Source organism: Microchirus variegatus, assembly GCF_963457635.1.
Source record: "Microchirus variegatus genome assembly, chromosome: 7".
Classification (NCBI taxonomy): Eukaryota; Metazoa; Chordata; class Actinopteri; order Pleuronectiformes; family Soleidae; genus Microchirus; species Microchirus variegatus.
Genome location: NC_139808.1, coordinates 28953522 through 28972734, shown reverse-complemented (window position 1 = coordinate 28972734; position 19213 = coordinate 28953522). Strand labels below are relative to the sequence as shown.

Here is a 19213-nt window from a genome sequence, read left to right as displayed (position 1 = left end):
TTTCTAAACTCTTAAACCTCACGAGGAGGTAGAGATAACTAAGCTAGCTAAGTTATTTTACTGAAATTTGCCTTCACTGTTTTGACTGAGTCAATTTACTTAGAAGTCTATGGGTTGACGTAAGCGTTTTTTATGTAAATGACCCGAAACTGTTTTAACGTCTGGATATTTTCCCTCTGCTCTGTGTCGCAGCCACACCGTGAGACGAAGGACGGTGAGGAAGAGCGAGGTGAGGGAGATGCCTTCGCTGCCCAGGGGAGGCGCCGACGAGCTGGTGCGAGACGAGCAGGTCTCCAGCAGGAGGGTACGTCTCGCCTGCTTTCCCTGTTTAAACATTTGTTTCTCTCACCTGACGAGCTCTCGTCGCCTGCAGCTCTGTCTCATAAAAACACTGACTCTTTGTTCACATGCATGGAATTCATCATTAAAATACTCACAGTGGCCAAAATCTAGTGTGTGTGTGTGTGTGTGTTCCTACAGAAACAGTTAGAAGACTATTTGAACAAGCTGCTGAGGATGGCCATGTACCGCAAATATCACCACACTGTGAGTAATCATACTAAGCTGTGACACTGACACACTCATACGTAACCTCAGACTGAACTTCAACTTTGTACTAAATGTGTGTGTGTGTGTGTATTTACAGTAAGGACAAAGCAAATGTGCGTACTGTAAATACTGCAAGTATACCTTCAAAGTAAATGAGTTCTTTTATGTTTTTACCATACGGGAGTCCTACGTATTTACCTCGACCTCTGTGTCTGTTTTAAATCATATTAGTATTTGCTGAAGGTACTCTTTAAAGGCCTTAAAAGCTTTAGATAAAAATAGACGAGTGAGAAACACGAGACAACGTTTCTTCTCTGGGAAGTTACACGTTTAAACTCTCACCATCCCATGAATAAATTTAAGATGTCTTCCTTAAAACTAACTTTTATTATGAATGTGGGTGAATTATATTCCACACACTCCTCACCTCTACTTACTTTACTTAACTCATGCTGTGAAGTGACACCAGTAATGGTGTTATGCGTTTACATGGTACAGTCATGGTAATTAATTAATTAATTAATTAAATAATTAAATAAATAATTAATCGATTAATTAATTGGTCAATTACTTAATTGAATAATTAAATAGATATTTAAATAATTAAATAAATATTGAAATAATTAAATAAATATTTAAATAATTAAATTAATAATTAAATAATTTTATTCATATTTTATATTTTATTTTATTTTTATTCTATTGTTATTATTATCATAATGCATATATATATGTCTATATATATGTTTAATTAATTTTTTAATTGATTAATTACTTACTTACTTAAATTAATTAATTAAATACATATTTAAATAATTGTATTCATATTTTTTATTTCATTTTATTCTATTTTTATTATTATTATAATATGTATGTGTATATATATGTATAATTAATTAATTAATAATACAGTAATGGTGTCACACAGCAGTTGTGTTGTGCTCATTGTGTGCTGCTGATGTTGATTATCTGGGGTGGAATCATTTAAGATGAGTCACGTTGCCTCCAGGTGGAAGATTCATGTGCAGAATGTATCACTTTTTCTGTGTGTGTGTCACTGTGTGAAGCCTCTCGTTGTCTCTTCCTGTCTATTCTCAGATGGCGTTCATTGACGTCAGCCAGATGTCGTTCATTCATGACTTGGGACCCAAAGGACTGTGAGTATTGGCTCTTTTATAGATTTATTTGCACTGTAATCCCATCAGTCTTGTGTACAAGAACACAGAAAACAGTGTTTCAAAATGAAATATCAAGAATTAGAATGAAACTCTATTGTAATTGTATATTTTTATGTGTCCTTTCCAGGGAAGGGATGATCTATAAGCGGTCGGGTGGACACAGAATCCCTGGCATGAACTGCTGCGGTCACAGCAAAGCCTGCTATCGCTGGTCTAAACGGTGTGTGTGTGTGTGTGTGTGTGTGTGTGTGTGTGTGTGTGTGTGTGTGGTCACCTCTCTCTTTTTCTGTTTGTCTTTTAGTTTTCTTCTCCTCACGATACAATTGTTTAGTTATGCTCAGAATGCCCCTCAAAGCTTAAATGGAAAGAATATTATTGTTATGGCTCTAATATGAGGTGTTAACCTCTTCTTCTTCACACGCAGCCACAAAAGCGCCATAAAACCATATCTAACTTTAACAAACACAGACATGCTGCATATCCACAGAAGGGTCAGAAACTCGGCTAAAAGCTAATAAAAACCATTATTATGTTCACGAAACACAATTAAAACACAGAAAACTGAAAAACTGAACTGAATTGAAAAGCTAGTGCAGAGTCACAAAGTTGTCATTACGCTCCGCACAGGGAGCATTGATTTACAGCAAGTTTTCGTACTTTAAAAAAAATATATATTATTCAAAACAAGTTCTTTTTAGACCAATAGTGACATGTAAATAATATTAAATGGGTTTTAATAATTTGGTACCCAAGAAATCTCAAATGTGCCAAACGAGAGAACTCCTAAACATCTCTTTACTAAAACCTCTGTCATTTTACTCTGCTTCACTTCAGCAGCATCAGACTTTGCACAGCTCATGTCCACTTGTTGTTTCACGACCTCCATGCATTTTTAAGCTCCTACTGCTGATTTTAAAGGTGATATTTACTTTAAAATGCAATATTTTTTTAGCGAGAAAAAAAAAAAAACTTAATTTATGCTGTGTTCCATGTGTATTTACTCTGACACAGTGAAACTTACACCTCTGGTGTAATCTTACAAGTGCTATCTTTATTTTTGATACCAAGATAATCCACATGGAGCGTGTAACTGCAGAGATTTACTCTATTTAGTTTGGGCACTTATGTTTCCAAATATCTTTGTGGCTGTAAGGCTGTAAAGTGGTATTTTAACTGTCAAAAATGTACGCTGATGTAAAGAGTGCAAACCTACACTAAATGCTGCTCACTAACAACACAACAATGGTGTCGTGTTTGGCTTGTCATTCATGTGAATATTCATCATTTCTGTTTTTGGCACACGACTGTTTCTCTCACTTTCTCTTCCTGGCAGCCAAATTATTATGTGAGCGGGTTTTTTTATTGTTATTTTTCTGAAGACAAAAACAAAAAAAATCCCACTCGGCCCATCCACCTACAGCCTTATGATCGTCCTCTTCCTACACTGTTCCTCCAACAGTCGGTGAAGTGAAGCGCTGGTGATGGTTTTGAGGCTGAAAATCATACGTTTGTGTTGTTGTTGTTGTTGTTGTTGTTGTGCAGCTGGCTGGTGGTGAAGGACTCGTGTTTGCTGTACATGAAGCCCGACTCTGGAGCCATCTCCTTTGTGCTGCTGCTGGATAAAGAGTTCACCATCAAGATGGACTCTAAAGACACAGAGACCAAACATGGCGTCCGCATCGACAGCCTCTCCAGGTTTAGATTTCTTTATTTTGGTTCTCACACACAACACTGTAAAGTAAATACAGACATTCAATCATTAAAGAATGAATAAAATCTATTTATTAAGTATTTATTAGTATTTATTAAAGGTGCATTATGTAATAAATGTTTTTTGCAGACTGCAAATCATGTTAATGTTTTGAAATCATGTTTTGGCGTCATGTGGCGCCACCTACCGCCGTCTACCAATCATTGCAGTCAGTAGAGTCTCAACTGCAGAGCAACCACGGGTTGCCAGTTACGTCAGAAAACGAAAACCTAAAAGACCTTGGTGTTTTGAATTTGAATGTAGTAACCGTTTTTGGCCACATTCTTACATATGGCGCCTTTAAGTAAGTAATCCCTATTTAATCCCTTTAATCTCAAATACTGCTCTATAAAGTTTATGCACTGGCCCTAAATGCATTTTATTAACTATATTATATTATATATATTATATATTTATATTTTCTACAGTATTTTTATTGTTTAATTGTTTGTCCTTATGTCTATTAGGTCACACAATTGTATATTTCATTAATTTAAAGTGCTTTATAAATAAGGTTAGATTGGATTGGAACTAATTGGTAAAATATGCTGCAATCTTAGTTCAAGAAAAATGTATTTTAATTATAAAATAAATTACAGCGAGAGTTGCAATTTATGCAATTTTGGATTATTTTCACGATGAATCGAGTGATCGTTTGGTCCATACAATGTCAGAAAACCTTAAAAAAATGACATTTAGTGTTTTTCAAACCTGGAAATGATGATGTTCTCAAATCCACAAACCAAACATTATTCACTTTTAATGATTTCTTTGATTTATGGAGCAAAGAAACCAGAAAATATTCACATTTAAGAAGCTAAAACAATCAGAAATCTTGTTTTAAAACATGAAAAAAGCTTCAAACCAACTAATCGATGACATAAATACTTGGTTTTTTACTAGGTTTTCATCCATTTATGGGGTTTCCAAAGTTCCTGCTTTGATAAACAGACCATAAACAGCACTTTTTATGGTACCCAATGAAACTGTATATTTAATCTGTTAATCTGTGTGTCTCCGTGTACGTAATCTCTGCAGGACGCTGGTGTTGAAGTGCAGCAGCTACAGACACGCTCGCTGGTGGGGTCAGAGCGTCGAGACCTTCGTACGGAATTACGGCAAAGCTTTCCTGCGCGATCACCGCTTCGGGTCGTTCGCAGCGGAGCAGGAGAATGTCCCGGCGAAATGGTAATTTAATTACATTTAATGCGTGTTTTCGACAAGAAAGAAAGCTGCTGCACAATGGGAGCGAGAAACATAAGCTGTAAAAGACATATTACTTATTTTTATCCGTGGTCTCCCTCTGTTCGTTCTTCACCAGTAACTATGGAAATGTTGTCCTCTTCTGCCAGGTTTCAGTTTTCTCTCCCCCTCAGCTGGCAGAGTCTGTGATGTTAAATCATCTCAGTGATAATGTCACCACATTGTCTTTGTGAAAAATTATATTGTGGTGTCCTGTGAGTTGATGCGGGAAAAAGAGTTATGTCACCAGACCAGAGGCCTCAAACTCAAAGTGAGCGAGGGGCCAGTGAACTTCTAGTCTGGTCAGGAGGGGGCCGTCAAGTGAAAAAATTCCAAAAGTTTGGGACTTTAGTGATTAGAAAATAAAATTTTATGCTGATAATCCATCATGATGTTGTATTTAAAAAAATATTTTTGATGCTATTGCACACCATTTCAAAGTAAAAGTGTTTTTTTATATATAGTTCACAAAAACATAATTATTAATTAATTAATTAATAAAATTTTGAATTAATTAATTATTGTGTTTATTTATTAATTATTAAATAATTACATTTTTAAATTAATTAATTTAAAGTGCTTATTTATTAATTAATTAATGTATTTATTTATTTATTCTGTGGTTATTTAATTAATTTTAAATTTTATTTTTTTATTAATTAATTAATTAATTAATTAATTAATTAATTGATTGATTGATTGATTGATTGATTGATTGATTAATTGATTGATTGATGTATTTATTTTAAATAAATAAATAAATAATAATAATAAATAATAATTATAATAAAACATAATTTATGATGCAAAATGAATATGAAAACAGAACAAACAAACACAGAATCAAAATATTAAATCAAAATAAGATGCAGCCATGCCGAATTGAATGGAAACACCCGACAAACTTCTACATAATTAAATGTTGAATTTAATATTTTGATAAATGTCATTGTAAAAAAAAAAAAAAACTTTTCACTGTTAGTTGTCAATTTCAGCCAGTTTTCATTATAATTTCGAAATAAGTTTACAAGATATCGACTTTGGGGCCTCATGTGGCCCCCGCGGGCCGCGAGTTTGAGACCCCTGAGTGTAGACTGAAGCTAATGAGTGTTATTGTTCATGTTGTGGTTCATGTTCACTCCTTGTTTTCCTAACTCTGTGATTTCACTGCAGGTATGTTAACGGAAAAACGTACATGGAGGATGTGGCTGACGCTCTGGAGGAGGCCAAGGAGGAAATCTTCATCACCGACTGGTGGTGAGTTTGGAGCGTGTGTGTGTGTGTGTGTGTGTGTGTTTTGTGTAAACGCGATTTGACGTCAGAGTGTGTGTGTGTGTGTGTGTGGAGTGTCAACATGGAGAAGAGAAAAACAGCTCTGGCTTTATGTTTTTCCGATATATGAGTTGATTCACTGACACTCACACTCACACTCACAGTTCAGTTCTTATTGTACATGTTGTTGTGTTACGCATACCATTATGTACTGTGTTATCAACAGCTCTCTCAGTAAAGCACTGCTGCTGCCGCCACGGTGGCTCGAGCTCTAATTACAGCACCATCCACATACTGAGAATAGAAACACACACACAGAATCTCTATATCTGTTTACACTTGCACTACATTCCCCTTTGTCTCCTTTGAATTATGTCTGAGAAATGATTATGTGACCTGAAAGTCTGGTTGTGTTGCACGTGCTTGCATGCACATCGTGTCTTGTGTTTATATATATTTATGCTCTTTTGTTGAGATCAAGAGGAAAATATTCACATTTTAAAAGCTAAAAACAATCAGAAACCTTGTTTTAATCGTGAAAAAAGCTTCAAATCGATGAATTGTTTCAGCTCTCATCAGGGGCCATACATTTCAAAGTGTTCTCAGACTCTTGTACCAACATTTGCAAACTAAAGATTTGTCATATTTGCTCCATTGAGTCAATATGCAAACACACACACACACACACACACACACACACACACACACACACACACACACACACACACACACACACACACACACACACACACACACACACACACACACACACACACAGAGAAGGTCAGGAATCTAACATAAGCACACAATGATATTTGCTTACGATGCTGACTTTACTCCTCTGCTGTGTTTGAGCTGAAATGAAAATGTCATCACAGGTTTCTAAAGAGTCAAACGCTGTATTTTCCGTTCTCCACTGACTGTGTGAGTGTGTGTGTGTGTGTGTGTGTGTGTGTGTGTGTGTGTGTGTGTGTGACGTGGCTGAAGTCCTGCTCTCCCAAGTCAGTAATGACTGGGTTTAAGGTCTAAACCAATGAGGTGTCAGTCTATGCAACTTGAGCCATGTGAGCTCAGGATGCCAGTGTGGGAGACTCATGAGACGATGATGATGTCATGGGCGGGCGGTGTAAAAACATAAAGGATGAATATGGGAAAAACAATCCCGTCAGCCTTGTTTTAACTGTTTTTTTCTCCCTCGTTTGTCGTTCAGGCTGAGCCCAGAGATCTTCTTAAAGAGACCTGTGGTGGAGGGCAACAGGTGGAGGCTGGACTGTATCCTCAAACGTAAAGCAGTGAGTCATCTGCAGGAGAAAACAGTCTCAACACACACTTATATATACACTACCGTTCAATGGTTTGGGGTCACCTACACCTACATTTTTTTGGGTTTTTTACATTAAAAGCCACACTATTATTCCGTTAAAAACCAGATGTTTGCAGCTAGAATAGTCGTTTACCACATTAACAATGTATAGAGTGTATTTATGATTCGTTTAATGTTATATTATTCATTGAAAAAAAAAAATTCCCTTCAAAAAAATCTTTTTTTCTTAAAATGTAATTTTTTATCTCAAAATGTTATAATTTTTCTCAAAATTTGTATTTAATTCACAAAATTTTAATTTTTTTCTCAACATTGTAATTTTATTCTCAAAATTTTTATTTTTTTCTTAAACATTTTTTTCCTCAAATTTTTATTTTTTTTCTCAAAATGTTATCTTTTTTCCCTAAGTTTTCTCTCAAATTTTTTTTCTCAAAATTTATTTTCTCAGAATCTTAATTTTTTTTTCTCAAATTTCATTTTCTCAAAATTTTTATTTCTTTCTCAAAATGTGTTTTTTTTTCTCAACATTTTAATTTCTTTCTCAAAATGTGTTAGATTCATTGAAAAAAAGTGATTTTCCCTTCAAATATAAGGACATTTCTAAGTGACCACAAACTTTTGAATGGTAGTGTAATAAATGATCACTTTATAAAGTAATGTAATGCAGTTTATAACCTAAGTTTTTAACACTCATAAATCTCTGCCAACAGCAACAGGGAGTTCGCATCTTTGTGATGTTGTATAAGGAGGTGGAACTCGCCCTGGGCATCAACTCGGGCTACAGCAAGAGGACGCTCTTGCACCTGCATCCCAACATCAAGGTACGTGACGGTGACAGGATGGTGCAAAACGTCCAATCGTACGTTTATTTAGTTTTTTAATACATCGCTCATTTATTCACCCGTGGCTCAGGTGATGCGTCATCCGGACCACGTGTCCTCCTCCGTCTACCTGTGGGCGCATCACGAGAAGATCATCGTCGTGGACCAGTCGGTGGCGTTCGTGGGCGGGATCGACCTGGCGTACGGCCGCTGGGACGACAGGGAGCACCGGCTGACGGACGTCGGCAGCGTGACGCGCTCCGTGGCCCTGGAGCAGGTCAGAAAGCAGTGTTTGTGCATTAGTTTGATCTTAGAAAAGGTGTAAGGGTGTACATTTTGTCATTTTATTAACTGATCTTTATAGGCTGGTTCCACCAACGCTCACGCCAACGTGGCTGCGTCCCCCGTGGACGGCGTCTCCCAAAGCAACGGGCAGGGCACGCCGCCCAACGAGCCGGTGGACATGCCCAAGCTGAAGGGCGTCGGCCGCCACAGGATGGTTCGCTTCAGTCTGTACAGACACCTGCATAAACACAACATACAGCACGCGGACAGCGTCAGCAGCGTGGACAGCACAGGTAACGTTTATGTCAGTGTTTCCCAATCCTAATCCTCAGGGAACTCTGCCATGCCAGATTTTAGATGTTGCCCTGCTCCAAAAACACCTGATTCAAATAAATGCTCGTCATCAAGCTCTGCAGAAGCCTGATAACCAATTTTTGTAAATTTAAAAAAAAATAATTGAATGTTTCAACTTTTTTTTTTTTTTTAAAAATCAAAAATTTTATGTTTCAACTTTTGTCAAAAACAATTCCACAAATTTTATGTTTCAACTTTTGTCATTTTTTTATTTTAATGTTTTCTTAATGTTACATTTCAACTTTTACCAATAAATTTTTCAAAAAATTGAATCGTTCAACTTCTGCCAATTAAAAAAAATATTATATTAAAATTTTTGACAATTTTTCCGCAAAATTTAATGTTTCAACTTTTGTCATTTTTTAATTTTAATTTTTTTTAATGTTATACTTCAACTTTTGCCAATTTATTTTCAAAAAATGTAATGTTTCAACTTTTGTCAAATTTTTTAATTTTATTTTATATTCCAACTTTTATAAAAAAAATCTTTTTTCAAGAAATGTAATGTTTTAATGTTATATTTCAACTTTTGTCAAATTATTTTCAAAAAATATAATAAATATAATAAACTTTTGATAATTTTTTTAAATTTAATGTTTCATCTGAATCAGGTGCTTTGGAGCAGAGCAACATCTAAAACATGGCAGCATAGAGTTCCCTGAGGACCAGGGTTGGGTTTATGAGAGCGAGAGGCTCTTATGTTTTGGCATAAACACACTCTCTCTCTCGCTCTCTCTGCCTCGGCTTCTACATGAATGTGATGGTGTGGGTGATAATGGCTGAATCAGAGGCTGTGAATGGACGTCCACTTATCTTCAATATTTCATTCGCTCTCTGTTTCTCTGTGTGAAGGGAGCGGCTCTGTGCGGAGTCTGAAAACAGGTGTGGGAGAGTTACAGGGCAACACTCGCTTCTGGCACGGGAAAGACTACTGCAACTTTGTGTACAGGGACTGGATCCAGCTGGAGAAACCCTTTGATGGTACACACACACACACACACACACACACATACATACCCTCATATTTGAGTAAAGTTCAAACTATTTCAGTCACATCCTCCTTCTCTTCTTCCATGTGCAGACTTTATCGACAGATACACGACTCAAAGGATGCCGTGGCACGACATTTCCTCCGTGGTTCACGGCAGAGCTGCCCGAGATGTAGCCAGACACTTCATTCAGCGCTGGAACTTCACCAAGGCACGTCAACGTTATACACTACTCAAAAAAAATACAAAATAAGTTAGGGATGTTTGTTCTTTTGGGTTCAATTTCAGAATGCACCTAAAATGCACTTTAACCTTAATTCAGTAGTTATTGAACTTCTAAAAGTTCTGTTTCAGTGGTTTGTTTTCAAACAGTCGTCTTCATCGTGATGTTCACGTGTTGACATCACGAGACCAAGACAACACTTTAAAAACATTTTTAAAAAAAAGTTGAAACATGACATTTTTGAAAAAAAATGTTTTTAACAAAAGTTGAAAAATTATTTTTTTTGGAAAATAGTTAAAAGTTGTTAAAAAAAAAGGAAAAATTTGATAAAAGTTGAAACATTAGTTTTTTAAATTGACAAAAGTTGAAACTATTTTTTAACAAAAATTTAAATATATATATTTGTTTTATTTAATTGACAAACAATTTTTAAACAAAAGTTGAACCATTAAATAATTTGGAAAATTGTTAAAAGTTGAAATATAACATTTTTGGGAAAACAATTTATAAAAGTTTAAACATTAAATTATTTTATTTTTTACAAAAGTTGGAAAAAAAATGTTATTGACAAAAGTTGAAATTACATTTTGGGAAAAAAAAGACAAAAGTTGAAACATTATTGTTATTTTTTTTTTAATTGACAAAAGTTAAAACTACATTTATAAAAAACGTTTTTACAATAATTCAAATATAATTTTTTTTTATTTGACAAAAGTTGAAACACTACGTTAAAAAAATGTTTTTTAACAAAAGTTGAAACATTACATTCAAAAAAAAATTAAGAAAAGTTGAAAAATTACATTAAAAAAACTAAAGTTTAAACATTAAATTTTGGATATTTTTCTTTAACAAAAGTTGAAACTAATTAAATTATTTGAAAGAAGGCTGACCATTTATTTGAATCAGGTGTTTTTGGAGCAGGGCAACATCTAAAACATGGCAGGGCAGAGTTCCCTGAGGATCAGCTGAGGATCAGGGTTGGGAAACACTCTATTACCCTACTTTCATGTTAGAATATCACTGTAGCATGAACTTTTCTTCGGGATATTCTTGTCCAATATCCCTAACTTTTTATGTGCTGTACCTTAATAAAGACACAAAGGCATGTGGATCAACTTAACCACCAACTGTTTCTCATAGTCTGCTAAATACAAGGCTTCATATACAGGAAACCAATGGGAAACCACTGTAAAACACATAAATTGCCACCATATTAGGACATTTTTGGCTGCAGCGCTGGAAAAAAGAACTTAATCCAGTCATTTTTTCCATGCCTCCACCTCCAAACCTCTACGTTCTCTGCTGCTTTTACTGTTACTCTTCACTCTGACTCTATATTTACCCCCTCTCTCTCTCTCTCTCTCTCTCTCACTGCCTCTCTTGCAGATCATGAAGCCAAAGTATCGCTCTCTGTCTTATCCTTTCCTGCTGCCCAAGTCCCACTCCACTGCCAACGAGCTCCGATACCAAGTCCCTGACAGTGTCGATGCCAAAGTACAAGTAAGAGAAGTACACGCCAAGTACATCATGAATAAGTACACGGTCTAACTGCTGGGTTTTTGCCTTTAAAAAAAAAAATGACATGAAATGAGAAACTGGGATAAAAGCCAACCCAAAAAAAGTCCAATTACAGAGAGAGGAAGGCAAGAACACATTCAGCGCTCCCATAAACTCCCACTTTCCCACTCTACCCTCTGCACGGCCGTCTGTAAACACTGCTGGAAAGTGATGAAACAGACCGAGCATGAAATCACTCTCCACGGGCCAGAGGAAACTTGCATAACTGCAAGGATCTGCACTTGTCGCTGACTTTTTATAGCTTTAAAGGAACAAACCCTGGAGTTGAATGTTGGGACTAAAAGTAGATCATAAAGTCCATCATGTGTTCTTTAATTTAATTTCTGCTTATCTCTATATGAGTATATACACTACTGGGGTCACCTATACCATTGTTTGTTGTGTTTTCCATTAAAAATAGAAAGAAAATACAGTCAAAGACATTGACAAGATTAGAAATAATGATTTTTATTCAAAATATTCATTTTGCCCTACAATCTTTACTGTTTTCAGCTGTGCTAACATCATTGCACAAGGGGTTTCTAATCATCCAATAGCCTTCTAACGCCATTAGCAAACACAATGTACCATAGAACACATTAACAATGTATAGAGTATTTCATTTAATGTTAGATTCATTGAAAAAAAGTGCATTGCCTTCAAATATAAGGACATTTAAAAATATAATTTTTCTCAAAATTTGAATTTTTTTCCCAAATTTTTGATTTTTTTCTCAAAATTTAGGTTTTTTTTCTCAAAATTTAGATGTTTTTCCAGGAAAAAGACGAGCATGACGACATGACGAGATGTTTTTCAAAATTTTGATTTTTTTAAAAATTTGATTTTTATCTCAATTTTTTTTTCTCTCTAAATCTTCCATCCATCCATCCATTATCTACGGCTTTATCCTCCACCAGAGGGTCGTGGGGGGTGCTGTGCCGATCTCAGCAGACATTGGGCGATAGGCGGGGTACACCCTGGACAGTTCGCCAGTCCATCGCAGGGCCACATATAGAGACAAACAACCATTCACTCACACACTCGCACCTACGGTCAATTTAGAGTGACCAATTCACCTAATCCCCATATCGCATGTTTTTGGACTGTGGGAGGAAGCCGGAGAACCCGGAGAAAACCCACGCACACACGGGGAGAACATGCAAACTCCTTGCAGAAAGGCCCTTGTTCCGAAGTTGTTCCAAACGGGGCTCGAACCCAGGAACCCGGGTCTTCTTGCTGCAAAGGCAAGAGTGCTAACCACTACACCAACCGTGGGTCTCTAAATCTTATTATTTTTTTTATCTCAAAATTTTTCTTTCTTTCTCAAAATGTTGTATTCGTTGAGCGCGTTTGGAAAACACAATGTACCATTAGAACACTGGAAATGGGCCTCTATACACCTATGTACGTATTCCATTAAAAACCAGACGTTTGCAGCTAGAAAAGAGTAGAATAGAGTGTGTTTCTCATTAATTTAATGTTAAATTTGCTAAAAAAGTGCTTTTCCTTGAGGCAAGACCTCATTATGCAGGTTTCTTACCCTTTATACACAGAGTTAATTTAGTATAACTCACAGAATGTCAACAACCATGTGTCTTGTTGGCTTTACGTCCCCTTTTCTCTACGTTTCTTCATATTTCTTTGGGAATTGCCGCTCTAATAATGACATATGTGTGTATGTGTAAGGTGCTGCGGTCAGCTGCAGACTGGTCTGCAGGCATAAAGTACCACGAGGAGTCCATCCACAATGCCTACATCCAGGTCATCGCCAAGAGCAAACACTACATCTACATCGAGGTAATCCAGGCACTAAAGGCCAGGATGTAGAGATTTAAAAAAGAGAAAAAGCTGGTGTATAAACTGATCTCTACTTCCTTTCTCTTTCTGCAGAACCAGTTCTTCATCAGCTGCACCGACAACAGGACGGTGTACAACAAGATCGGAGACGCCATCATTGAGAGAATCATCCGAGCACACAAGTACGTCACCTTTAGTGCTGGGCACGCTAATGCGCTAACAGAACGTCAATGTTGGTGTTAATGCACAATGCGTTTCCTTGAAAAGTCAAAAAACAGAGGCACACATACGCAGTACACAGGTACGCTAGGTTATTTGTAGCGCTGCTCTTTTCCTTTAATAAACAGACCGCTCCAGTTCAATGAGTAGGCGCTAACGGGCACAAAAGGAGCTAACGGAGCTAACTGGTAAACGGTAAACATGATGTCACGTGTGTCTTTTTCCTGGTCAGTCGTCATGGAAACGCGTCATGCGTTTAATAAACAGACCGCACCCGTTTCGCTGTAGGCGTGCTAACGGCGCTAAAGGAGCTGACGGAGCTAACTGGTAAACAGTGCCCGGACTCCGGTGCCACGGCAGATAACCATGACGTCACATGCGTCTTTTTCCTGGTCAGTCATCATGGAAACGCGCCCTTGCGTTTAATAAACAGACCGATCCAGTTTGACGAGTAGGCACGCTAACGGCGCTATAGGAGCTAACGCAGCTAACAGAGCTAACTGGTAAACGGTGCCTGGACTCCGGTGCCGCGTCACGTAAACATGACGTCACATGCGTCTTTTCACCTGGTCGGTCGTCATGGAAACAGGGTATGCGTTTAATAAACACACAGCTCCAGTTTGGCGAGTAGGCGCATTAACGGCGCTATAGGGGCTAACGGAGCTAACGGAGCTAACTGGTAAACGGTGCCCGGACTCCGGTGCCGCAGCACGTAAACATGACCTCACGTGCTGTATTATAAACAGACAGCTTCAGTTCGGCTAGTAGGCGTGCTAACAGAGCTAACGGAGCTAACTGGAAAACATGGCATGTGTTGAAGCCACTAACCGCCGTTGACGCGCTATAACGCTACATTAAGCGTCACTTTTAGCTGTGTTTCCAATTCAGTTCAGCATGGTACAGTACCTTTACTTGCTACACTCTTAGAAATAAAAGTGCTAAGTAGAACCATGTAAGGTTCTTCGGCTTGTTCTCATAGGAGAACCCTTTTTGGCCTTTTGGACGGTTCCACCAAGAACCCCTTTAAAACCCTTTATTCAGGTAACGGGTTGTAAAGGGTTCTCTGCATCAAAATGGTTCCTTTCTTCGGGGAAAGGCTTTTTCAGAAGCAAATGGTTCCAGGTAGAACCTCGGGCCTTGTAGAAGAACCCTTTTGGAACCCTTATTTCTAAGAGTGTAGGTGGGGATGTGCACAAATGGAACCGTTTTAGTACTTGTACGACGATTTAAAGCTGTTTTTTTTACATAATATTCTGTACATTTACACCAGATTTGACTGTATCGAGTAGAATACTATGGTAGTACAAGCAATATCTACAGCACTGATAGTGTGTGTGTGTGTGTGTTCTTCACAGGGAGGGTAAGAGGTACCGCGTCTACGTGGTCACGCCGCTTCTCCCCGGCTTTGAGGGCGACATCACGACGGGCGGAGGCAACGCCATTCAGGCCGTCATGCACTTCAACTACAGGTAAACACAGTTCAGAGCTGATTCAGTGATTAAAATGATGGGAAATGAACCCTCATCTGTTCTTCCTCAGAACCATGATCCGAGGAGAGTACTCCATCATATCCCAGCTGAAGAAGGAGAGTAAGTAGTGGAATCATCTCTAGAGTTTAAGATCCATGATTGATTGATATTAAGGTGGGATATATGGAATAATGTCTTGATTCAATCCCAGTGGGAGACAACTGGATGAACCACATCTCCTTCGCTGGTCTGCGGACTCACGCCGAGCTGGAGGGACGCCTGGTCACGGAGCTCATCTACGTCCACAGCAAGATGCTCATCGCCGACGACAACACCGTCATCATAGGTCTGTGTCGTCAGTCGCTCCCTCAACACACTGTCGTCACCACACTGTCGTTACCACTTTGCTATTTCAGGCCACTTCAGCTCTCACTCAGTCACTCACTCACTCACTGCCCTCGACACCATGACAAATGTGATGTTTTCTGTCTGCCACCAAATGCGCTCCTTAAATATGTGTTATACTGAAAAGGAAGCGTTATTTAGCTCACTTCTGCCACCTGCTGGCTGATAAGGTACAGCTCACGCTTATTAGACTTCAGCAGCAATCAACAACTTCCATTTGCCACACATGCTGTTGGTCAATCTTTGTGTGTATATATTATATATATACAGTATATGTATGTGTATATATATATATATGTATATATATACAGTATTTGTATTTATATATATATGTACAGTATATGTGTATGTGTATATATGTGTATGTATATGTATATGTATTGTGTATATATATGTGTATGTATATATACGTATATATACAGTATGTGTATGTATGTATATATGTGTATATATGTATATGTGTATGTATATATACAGTATATGTGTATGTGTGTATGTATGTATATATGTGTATATATGTATATGTGTATGTATATATACAGTATATGTGTATGTGTGTATGTATGTATATATGTGTATATATGTATATGTATTGTATATATATGTGTATTTATATATACGTATATATACAGTATGTGTATATATGTATACATGTGTGTATATATACAGTATATGTGTGCGTATGTATATATGTGTATATATGTATATGTATTGTATATATACAGTATATGTGTATGTATGTATATATGTGTATATATGTATATGTATTGTATATATATGTGTGTATGTATATATATATGTATATATGCAGTATATGTGTATATATGTGTGTATATACAGTATATGTATATGTGTGCGTATGTATATATGTGTATATATGTATATGTATTGTATATATATATATATATATGTACGTATATATACGTATATATGCATTATATGTGTATATATGTGTGTATATACAGTATATGTATATATGTGTGAATGTATATATGTGTATATAAACAGTATATGTATGTGTATATATGTATGTATGTATATATGTCTATATATGTATATGTATTGTATATATATGTATATATGTATATACATATATATATATATATATATATATATATATATATATAAGCTAAATGAAACAAAAGCAGAACACATGATCTTGTTTTATTGTTATTCTCAACATGACATGGAGACATTATGAAGATAATATTCAGTTTCCTGTTGTGCGTTCCTTTTCAGGCTCTGCGAACATCAACGACAGGAGCATGCTGGGTAAACGCGACAGCGAGGTGGCGGTGATCGTCGAAGACTCCCAGAAGGTGGATTCAGTGATGGACGGCCAGGAGTACGGAGCTGGACCGTACGCTCTCCAGCTACGTCTGGAATGCTTCAGGTGTGTCTGTGTGTGTGTGTGTGTGTGAAAGAGACAGTATGGGAGTCCACATTCGCTAATTATTAATTATAGTTGATTAATTATTATAATGTCATGTCCTCTGAAGTCATGGTAAACAGACTGTCCATATACTACCCATAGATATGTTTGTATAAGATAAATTTATTGGTTTTTGAAGCCTGAAAATAAGCCTTTTAGGGGAATTTGCATGCTTTACGGAGATCGCCATCTTGAGCCGATAAATTTTTCTAGAGCACATTTACTTTGTTTAAGTGTCCACATATTGGAAAGGCAAAGAGAGAGTGTTTATACACTAAAGGCAAGTTTATAGTATTGTTACACAAGGCAATTCATCGTGCTTTACAGGCAAGGAAATACATTGGAAATTAAAACAAAATTAATTAAAAAATCAAAACAAAAATTAAAAAAATGTATAACTTTTTAAAATCAAGCACACATGTACAAAACATTGGAATGTAATGTCAAATCATTATTTTAAAATTAGTAAAAATTGTTAAAAAATGTAAGTTAAAGTGGTAGAACAGACCTCTGTGTTTGTTGCACTGTTGCAGTTTCACCACTTGATGTCACTAATTCTCTCAAATGCTCATGTGTCTGCTGTTAGATTACAGTACAGTAAGAATACGGTAATATTTGTAATCAGTTAGAATAATTATGGTAATACGTGTGTTTGAGAGAGTGGAGTTCAACTTTATAATATAGTGATTATAATTATTTTAACAGGATTAAGAAACATTTGCATGTTAGAAAAGATACAAATAAATCACATACAAGCAGTAAAAATACATGTTTGTTGTATTTTTACAACATTTTGATGGCTTGTTACTGTACTGTAATACCAAAACAACATATATTTTGATTAAAGAAGTAAAAATAGAAGAAATAAAAGTGCTAAGTAGAACCATATAAGGTTCTTCGGCTTGTCCTCATAAGAGAACACTTAGTGTTACCAAGAACTCATAAACCCTTTATTCAGGAAAGTGGTTTTAAAGGGTTCTCTGGATCAAAATGGTTCTTACTGGAACCATCAGTGTTACCAAGAACCCTTGAAAAACAGAACAACCAAACAAAAATGGTTCCAGGTAGAACCTCAGCCCTTGTAGAAGAACCCTTTTGGAACCCTTATTCGTCAGAGTGTAAAGCAGTTTTCCCTCCAACAGGACGATCCTCGGAGGTCACACGGACTCCAGCATCGATCTGTCCGACCCCATCAGCGATCGCTTCTATAAAGAAGTGTGGATGAGCACGGCCGCGCGCAACGCCACCATTTACGAGAAGGTCGGTCACGGGGGCTAAGCTAACGGAGCTAACCCATACTAAATGAATCTATTATCTCGCATCAGTGTTTCTGTACGAGCATTAAAGATAAGATAATCCTTTCCCTCAGGTGTTCCGCTGCCTTCCGTCCTCTCTGGTGAGGAACATGTCCGAGCTGGAGCAGTTCCAGTCCAAGCCGGGCCTGGCCCAGACCGACCACGGCCGCGCTCAGGAGGAGCTGCGCAAAATCCGCGGCTTCCTGGTCCAGTTTCCTCTGGACTTCCTGTCCGAACACAACCTCATGCCCTCCGTCGGCTCCAAGGAGGCCATGGCTCCCACCGAGCTGTGGACATAAATCCAGGACGTGGTGACGTTAACCTTTGTTTTTCACGTCGAACAATGGAGTGAAGACGGTCTCTGGACCGCGTCGTACCGGATTACAGATTACAGCTCGGCCGGGGCGTGGACGGAATCCCTCAGAATGTGTCGCTCCTGAAACGGTGCTAACAGATTAAAAGTGTAAAGCACTAAAATCTGGGGGCGCGTATGAAGAATAAGAAGACATTTCATGAGTGCAATCGAATTGTGACGAACAGGCACGTGAACTTTTTGGGTTTTTGGGAATCAAACTCGCACCTTTGGACACCTTTGGACTGTTGGATTAACCTGGATTATTTGGCAAAGCTTTTGTTTTAAAGGCGCCGGGGTGGAGTCCTCGCAGAATCTGACACAACAGCGCTCATAAATACTTCGCTCTCGATTAAAGATGTAACAGAAAGTCCTCAGCGGCGACACCTTGTGGTTTAGCGAGTGTGTAACGTATGCTTTGTCGTGATAGGAACGCAGAGGAGTTTGTGTTGTATCTTTTCAATCTCTCGCAGACAGAAAAACAGAGGGTTTTATTGGTTCAAAGTCGGCGCATGATTTATTCTAACTGTGCTCCAGCGTTAACACGATGCATGCACCGATCTCAGCTCTGAGGAAACCGTTGTTCTAATGTTCAAGGTGTTTTGTGATTATCGACAAAATGAGTTTTTAACTTTGTGTAACTGCTGAAATCAAAGTGAATCACAGGGAATTCTGAGATTCCGCTTTAATCTCAGAATTC

The 19213-nt window shown here is 37.4% G+C and overlaps 1 protein-coding gene across 1 annotated transcript in view; it reads left to right on the top strand.

Annotated features, from left to right (window-relative positions):
* pld1a (phospholipase D1a) overlaps nt 1-19174 on the top strand; it is a 44842-nt gene extending 25668 nt beyond the window's left edge. The window contains exons 5-26 of the mRNA XM_083893087.1: nt 193-304; nt 481-546; nt 1648-1706; nt 1855-1947; nt 3270-3422; nt 4516-4665; nt 5893-5976; nt 7202-7283; nt 8026-8136; nt 8228-8413; nt 8501-8714; nt 9628-9756; nt 9857-9975; nt 11374-11487; nt 13231-13341; nt 13435-13523; nt 14916-15029; nt 15100-15149; nt 15241-15375; nt 16674-16827; nt 18009-18126; nt 18236-19174. Of these exons, the coding sequence (XP_083749213.1) occupies nt 193-304; nt 481-546; nt 1648-1706; nt 1855-1947; nt 3270-3422; nt 4516-4665; nt 5893-5976; nt 7202-7283; nt 8026-8136; nt 8228-8413; nt 8501-8714; nt 9628-9756; nt 9857-9975; nt 11374-11487; nt 13231-13341; nt 13435-13523; nt 14916-15029; nt 15100-15149; nt 15241-15375; nt 16674-16827; nt 18009-18126; nt 18236-18460 (2668 nt within the window). The 3' untranslated portion in view covers nt 18461-19174. The remainder of the gene's footprint in view (nt 1-192; nt 305-480; nt 547-1647; nt 1707-1854; nt 1948-3269; nt 3423-4515; nt 4666-5892; nt 5977-7201; nt 7284-8025; nt 8137-8227; nt 8414-8500; nt 8715-9627; nt 9757-9856; nt 9976-11373; nt 11488-13230; nt 13342-13434; nt 13524-14915; nt 15030-15099; nt 15150-15240; nt 15376-16673; nt 16828-18008; nt 18127-18235) is intronic.
* The last annotated feature ends 39 nt before the right edge of the window (nt 19175-19213 follow it).